The sequence below is a fragment of the Anabrus simplex genome, chromosome 12 (assembly GCF_040414725.1).
Source record: "Anabrus simplex isolate iqAnaSimp1 chromosome 12, ASM4041472v1, whole genome shotgun sequence".
Taxonomy (NCBI): domain Eukaryota; kingdom Metazoa; phylum Arthropoda; class Insecta; order Orthoptera; family Tettigoniidae; genus Anabrus; species Anabrus simplex.
The window spans coordinates 83,233,605-83,241,616 of record NC_090276.1 but is presented as its reverse complement, the minus strand read 5'-3'; the positions used below and the strand labels follow the sequence as shown (position 1 = coordinate 83,241,616).

The window sequence follows — 8,012 nt, the reverse complement described above, 5'->3', positions numbered from 1 at the left end:
TGAGTGCATGATAAAGCCGATTAAGGTATTGCTTTGCTGACTTCTGCCTGGAATAGTGGCTCTCTTCTCTAGCGAACTGCTGTCCGCTGGAGCTTCGCCTTCGTGCAGTGTTCGCTCATTAAACAGGCCACGTGCCTTGGGCTTCCTTTGACAAACGTCAGAAATCCTCATACAGTCACTCCTGCTCAATGACTGGCCTCCATAGCGGCATTAGCGTATAGAATGAACTAAGTGAAATCAGCAATAATAATGGAGGGGTTGTCGTAATGTAAACACTGAGTAGGTTATGTTCGCTCTGGTTTGAACACTTCAGGAAGAACTGGCTTAAAACTTACCTTTTTGGAACGTTTATATATCTCCCTTGCTTTCGTGATGTTACTTGACATCTTTACCCCGCACTATTCCACGGTAAATGTAACAAAGCTCCTCCAGAAACAGTAAAAACAACTCAACAAGCAGCGGTCAATTAGCGTTACCTTCACCAAACGGAGCACGAAATGCCAAGAACCCTGGAGTTGCATCCGATGCCATCTAATGGCATCAATGAGAACTACAAGCAGATACGCAGATACTCGGCACTTAGGTCTCTTTCCAAGCTATTGGCAGTGGAACATAGAGTGTTCTCCATGAAAAATTGGAATTTTGACTAATTTGACACTTACAAAATTTCCCATGTCAACTCTTCAAGTATCTCTCCCAATTCCAGGAGAATGATATTAATTTCCTGATAAGAGTTCTCTCTTCCTTCAACATCTGCTACAAACCACCACTCTTAATAACTGTACCTGATTCAAATGGCTACTCTTCCACAGTCCCCTCATAGACCAACAGAAAATGCTGTTTTCGTATTAACATGGACTATGGTGAGAGTAAATAATTACGTTCGTGTAAAGAATGAGGTAGGAAAAAGTGGAAGGTCAGAATAACGTATGGCATTGCCAGTCCTTAGTAGGAACATATCTCAAGTAATTCATGGTTATTATCTGCATTGGGAGAAGCAACAACGCTAAAACTATTCCATTTAGTTGAACGGAAATAAAGATCAGAGGAAGAGCCAGGAATTTTCCTAAACAACCGAGAAATCAAACAATTCACCGGCATTTTCAGTGTATAAGGATCTGGTACTCAAGATTCCGAGAAATTTAATGAGTTTTGTCAGAGACACATTGATTCCGTGAGTGCTACAAAGAGTTGCACTGCGTAGACAAGAGTGAAGACCATCCCCTCTCCCAATACCGAGGTACGCCAGTGACAGTGAAGGATAACAACCAGTTGTAATATCTAAATCAGAAATTGCAGTCCTACTGCAGGACATGGCCGTGTAGGGACTAGGAGAAGGTGCTAGTTACAACAGTAAAAACGAGACTGAGAGATGCTCGTATTATAATTTTAAACTAAGACATATTACAGCACTTCTATGATATTAACAGTTCAGGAATAATCATGGTATTCTGACCATGTCTCTAAGACGTATGTGAGCGTATGTTCTCATCAATCCAGTCTCTGTAGCCCGAAACACGTGTGTCGATCGGTATCAAACCAGAAGAAAAGAGTGGTACTTCGCTCACAATTCCAACCTGTAGTCCGTCCATGAAGATCGGTCCTCCGTCATCGAACTGAGGAAAGAAAAAGAATCTTACGAAAAAGGTAAAGAAAGATGATACATTAAATACTTGAAACACGACATTACTTACCAATTATACACTTAAATAAAAATCCAACTTAATTGTAACAAATATTTACACATAACTATCATACAACGTAGGCTCTGGTAATGGTAAACAACGGTGAGGTTATATGTTCCGTCTGGTTCAGCTATTGCAGAACAAGGTGGTACCGATTCCGATTTGTTCCGTTTATAATATAAGGCACCTCAGGATCGCTCTGCTTTGAATTTCCCAAAGTGGGAACGTGCACTTAGCTGTATAATATTCCGGGGACACGATAGAGTGTACCTGCGACCACGCTGGTGTCCAGGATATCTGTTGCGAAATGCACGATACTTGTCCGTTCAAAAGGCGCTATTTCCACACCAAATATATGGTAAAACGTAAGAAAAAAATAATATAAGAGACCTGGTATGGTACTTCTTTTAAGGATTTACAGCTGCCTGGCCTGGATTGCCCATGGCAGACGATAGTAAGTTAACCACTGCCAATGCAGTGGACGAAATACTTAAAAAATAAATTAAAAATATTGAATTGGAAATAGCACCTTTCGATCAGATACTCTTCGAATACGGTAGTTGATTTGTACAGCCATGAGCTTGTCAGGAAGCATATAGCAATGGCTTTTTGTATGTGCGAATCGCCCTCCGGTGAGCCTCCAAGTGGTTTCTGAAATGTTGGAGCCTTTGTAAATCGCCGGTAAATCTCGATATCCATTCGGTTTGCTTTGGTGGCAGTTTCTTGTAAGAGAAGGCAAATGTTTGCCAGCTGCCTACCACCTACTACTGTACGGTGGCTCCAATGACTTTCTTGAAAGCGTCGTCGAATGCAGCTCCTCAGTTCCCTGAAGATGACAGCAGAAATGTACTCATCTCCCCCACCCCACACGGAGATCTCGTTCAACGTTCAACGGGAAAGTTCTGCAAACAGTGATGTAAACAAGTAGAAGTCGAGTTCTGCATTAGAAATTTAGTTTCTCACGAATGTGACAGGTTTGTTAAGGTTGGTCACAAGACCATACGTAGGAGTCGACGGAATAGTTCCAACAGATGGAACTGATGTTCCTCAGATGTCTTGGAGAAGACACGTATATCGTCACTGTGAGTAAACGGGAAGAACTGGCTCGATAGCACCATATCTGGCGAGCGTTTCACAATTCAATGTTCACGCAATATCTATCTTAGGAATATTAGTGGGATTCGTGAGTATGTAGCAAATAGCGCAGGCCTCCCCATCAGTCAATGGGCTGACAAGGTGATCACATGTCACGAGTAGCAGGAGCGTTCTCAAAGGGTTGCCATCTTCGGCTTTCTAGCAAACAAGCGGAAGTATAAAACCCAAAGCCGTACAGTGAGGTGAACTTTGTCTTCTGGAATACATTTTCGAACTACTCCTTGGCCACCTGAAAGTGGTCTGGGGCTTGATCCTGATGCGGAGTTGACGAAGTGCAACATTGAATGCCGTTCCGGACAGATGGGCCAGTTCAGAAACTTATCTCAGAATTTCTTGGTGTTCCGACTGAGAGTTAACAACTTTCACAATAGGTTGTGTTGCAAGCGTGGGCTCATAACAACTCCATCAACTGTAAACATATTGTACCAATCTACAAGAAAGTGTTGAAATCTAGCGACAAATTACATGGAAAATTTCCATCGAAATTTGAAGTCAAGTTGTAATCTCATTGCTATAAGAGTGTGGTGAAATTGGTGGCGAGGATGAGTTCAATGCCAAGCTGATTCCTACGTCCGTTAAGGAAGATGAAACGAAAGTAGCATTAGTAGGAGTCATTTCGGAATAGAAATATATACTGTCTCTTATACAAAAGGGAAATTCCCACGTTAATGGGCAACCAACTACTTTCCATAACATTTGCCATTGCTGAAAAGGCGGTGATACCTCCATATCGGTGGTCCCTCCTATGAGACCGCGTATCAGCAGTGTTGGTATCTGCTGAGAGAGTTGGCTGGTTGATGAGATGAGTATCGGTGTCAAGTGAAGAAAACGAGATTTGGATTATATCTCCTAGGGTGGCAACATTGTCTTAATGTAGGATGCATTGAATTTGCGAAAAGATCTCAAACTTGAACTTCAATAGTGGCTGCAGTTACAGTTTATGTTTCCAAGCACGGTAGCTTTAATTATATTCCAGGTAGAAAATACAACTTGGTACGCAAATAAGTTTTTTTGCAAGTTGCTTTACGTCGCACTGACACAGACAGGTCTTATGGCGACGATGGGACAGGAAATACCTGGTGTGAAAATGGGAAACCACGGAAAACCCATCTTCAGGGCTGGCGACAGTGGGGTTCAAACTGACTATCTCCCGAATACTGGACACTGGCCGCACTTAAGCGACTGCAGCTATCGAGCTCTGTCAAATAAGTTTAAACAACTTATGCTGGAAGATTACAGTAATGATAATGTCGTAGACTTCTGCGCGCAGGTACATTTATGCCATAAGAGGAGAACAATTACAATCAAACGAAGAGCACTTCTGCTTAACTGATGCATTTTGTCGATTTATCGGGCCGGAAAACTGGTGATTTCACTTTTACGTGACTGTACTGCCTAAGTGGTGTTGTTGATTCATATTATAGGGTGACTAAGCAGATGACGTCAGGATTACCACTTGTTGCTCTGTGCTCCAGTTATAGGTTACATTGTTCACTTTTGGCTGCTGCCAGTCAGCCTGGTGTTTGTCGTGCTGTTTAAACTTCGGTACCGAAAACTAAGGTAGTCATTAATGAATACGAAACAGCCCATGAGCAGTGGTGGATGTATTCTGCTGGTGGTGAGTGGTGATTCCTAGTTTATATCACAACAACACCACACCTTCTCTCTTATCCACTCCTAAAATCGAATATAAAGTTGCTGCCCTTGTGGAATGTCGGAATTCAGGTGAACTTCTTTTCTATACTATTCACTATTCACTATTCACTAGACGATTTTGCCTTTCGTGACTGTAGCCTGAAATTTAAGAGAATGGATACTGAAACCACTTTCCGTAATTGTTAAATCAGGATATATTTCTTCTTCTTGGAAATAGCTGAAGTAGTCTACATGTTGCACATAATCCAGTGTTTCCCGTTAATTCTTTTTACAATTTGCAGTCACCTCAGCACTTGCTTTAGACTCACATCTCAAAGGCTTCTCGTTTACTTGAGGTTGACTCATCCAACGTCCCCACGCATTGCTAAAACAAATATAGATTTTGCGGTGGCTGTCAAGTTCGGAAGTCAGTTGTATAAAGGATATTCATGCCCCTTTTATATGTGTGTTGTCCAAGCCAGTGTTAACAGTACTCCCCAGAAATATATAACTACTTAACTGATAACCTCTGCTCCTTCCAGGTATAAATTCCCGGATGTGAGTTGCTGGTTCCTGATAGGCTGAAATTTGTCTTCTTTGCAATAATATGTAATCGCTTACTTCTGATATCTAGTCCTCTGTTTATCGTACATCGTCCAAGTGACTGGCAAGCACAATCATGTCGTCAACATGACAGATGTTATTCAGACAATCACTCCAATAGCTTCTCAGAATATCGCTTCTGATGGCAAATTTAGGCGTAAAGGGAAGGCATAAAACACTAGTGGTCAACACGTTGAACGGAAAATGTTTCAATTTTTACTCCCACAACTCTAATATGCAGCAAATTCTTAATTATGTATACATCTCAAAACTCGAGATTTAGTATAATGAAGGTGCCCCATTTTGGTCGTCCTCTAAGAAAACCTGAATTAAAATCGAGACGATTGTATTCGGAGGTTTACATGCGGCCACGAACGTTTTCCTTAATTCCCAAGAGGCGATATATTTTGTTTCTGGCTTTCTGTAAGCATGTCTCAGGTATGGGCTGAGTGGCGAATGTGCTCTTGAAAACAAGAGTAGTCAGCTATTATGGCTTCTGACAGTAACTACAAACCTGGGATCCACATAGGGTCCTCATGTTGAAGACTCAACAAAAAGTTCATGATCTATGTGAGTTGTCCACAAGCATATTGTGAACATGTGTTAGGTATTATACATTTTATATGTAAATGTAAGTGTTTTAGTGAAGGTCGGAAGTAGTTAGCGATGTGTGTTCTTTCTGAAAGGAAATCCATCCCAAGTTCTGATACTAGAGTGTTCACTGTGGTATTAGTGGACACAGTTATGCCGACGTCATATTTATCATGAGAGTTCAATCTGTAAGGTCTTTAGGGTAGTCGGATGAGAGGGACAAGGCAAAATTGTATATCTATACTGATAATTCCCTGTTCTGCTTATTGAAGTAGGAAAGGACTGTACGCTTTCACGAAATGGGGTGAGCACCTTAAGTTGTTATACTATAATCTATCAGCTTCATACTTGCATTCACCTTAAGTTGTGTCGATACAACTTGGAACATCATATCAGAGTACTTATATATCAATATTACAAGACTTGTCGGATTTAGCAAACCACAGTGAAGGTAGATAGTTAGGACGAACGGTGTAAATAAAATTTAAATGGAGGTGTAGTACAACTAACGTAAAATAAGAGTTTTCACTGAAACTACTCCAAGAGTGCTCAGTTTCTCTAAGGTTACTTACGCTGCATGCAGTTCCTGTAGCATGAGTGGGATAGCGGCATAGAGCTTTATCTGGACTGACTCCAACTTTTAGGCACAGTTCTTGGCTGAGTGGAACGTGCTCCAGTTTATTGAGATATGGTGACATCCAGGTAGTCTGAAAACAAAGTAATAGAACAACAAGTTGGACGTACTGACAGTTTACATCATGTACCTTTCTCATTCAAAATTTGGATGTGGTGTTGTAATCATTTATCGATAAATCTCACGTATCAGCTTTCTGTGGGTATAACCGCAGTGATGGGCGACGAGTGGAGGGCGTAACGAGGTCGTGGAAGGCGCTGCTTCCAATACGGGGTGTACCACAGTGCTGGTTCTTCTGCAGACTGAACAGGAGTTCCTTAACATGACTACCGACACGAAGCTGACGTAATTGAGCACCTTCAAGTACCACTGTGCGGACCAGGATTCATCCTGTCAAGTTGGGGTCAGAAGACCGTCTGAGCTATTCAGCACGGCCTAAAATTATGATTCCCGGTATGTTGTATGTATTACGAGATCACGCTGTTCTAGAATCATATGTGGATTCGATGCAAGATACGCACAATGATGTTAACTATCGTGTGAGGTACATTACTGGCGATGATGGTTTCCTCCAGGGCAGTGTTATTAGTACGCTCCCTTCAATCATTGTCGTGGCTTTCCCGTCATGGAAAATAACAAATGCCCTTCTTGAGTCATTGCGGTTAGCTGATAGTATTGCTTTGATTGGTGACTACATTGCCAGTTCAAAAATGTTGAAAAAACATTCTCGAAAACAAACGACTATAAGAGTGAACATCGCCATTGCTCTTTCGAAAATCCAAGTACTCCAACGCCAGACATTTTTCCGGACTCCCAACCACTGCTAAACCCTGGCAGTATCGAATACCTTGGCTCCATGGTAGAAAATTAAGTAGGGTGTTATGAGGAAGTAATTGACATGGCCAGTGTAATGCTGGCTGAAGTGTGTGTTTTTCGATATCAGAGTGCCACTTAAGATGACATCAGGAGATCTGGAATCACTGCATCCGAAGAACGTTTCATTGTTGGGACACCGTCGTGGAGAAGGTTCAGCGTGAGCGGGTAAAGTGGTGCAGCAAAGTAAAAGAACAGAATGAAATCTGTCATCAAAAGAGCGCTTGAGCATTTCCTATCCGGGGTACGAAGAACGACAGGGTCCAAGAGATGGGACGACAACAGGAACTTGACGGATCCACAAACTACAACTACGTTCCGCTAAGCCAGCAGCTACACACAATAGGTGGATAGATAGATAGACAGATAGATAGATAGATAATAGATAGATAGATTTTTCATCAACGGGTTATTTTCCCAATTAAAGACGATTCAATAAAACATAATATACAACAAATACACCTAACGCTAATTTCCTAAATTAATTTTTTTTTTTGTTATTTGCTTTACGTCGCACCGACACAGATATATCTTATGGCGACGATGGGATGAAAAGGCCTAGGAATTGGAAGGAAGCGGACGTGGCCTTAATTAAGGTACAACCCCGGCATTTGCCTGGTGTGAAAATGGGAAACCACGGAAAACCATCTTCAGGGCTGCTGACAGTGGGGCTCGAACCCGATTACTGGTTATTGGCCGCACTTAAGCGACTGCAGCTATCAAGCACGGTCCTAAATTAATAACCAAGTTCAAACTAAATCTAGAGACCTTTATATATGCATATTCTACAACACCTTAAATAAATACAGTAAATAAATAAATAAAACTAAATCTCC

At 41.6% G+C, this 8,012-nt stretch overlaps 1 protein-coding gene across 2 annotated transcripts in view; it reads right to left on the bottom strand.

Annotated features, from left to right (window-relative positions):
- Positions 1–1,373: 1,373 nt before the first annotated feature.
- LOC136884277 (chymotrypsin-1) overlaps positions 1,374–8,012 on the bottom strand; it is a 54,637-nt gene continuing 47,998 nt past the window's right edge. For both annotated transcript variants that reach the window (XM_067156346.2, XM_068229879.1), the window contains 2 exons: positions 6,242–6,376; positions 1,374–1,616 (listed from right to left, as the gene is read on the bottom strand). In XM_067156346.2, coding sequence (XP_067012447.2) covers positions 1,464–1,616; positions 6,242–6,376 — 288 coding nt within the window. In that variant the 3' untranslated portion in view covers positions 1,374–1,463. The remainder of the gene's footprint in view (positions 1,617–6,241; positions 6,377–8,012) is intronic.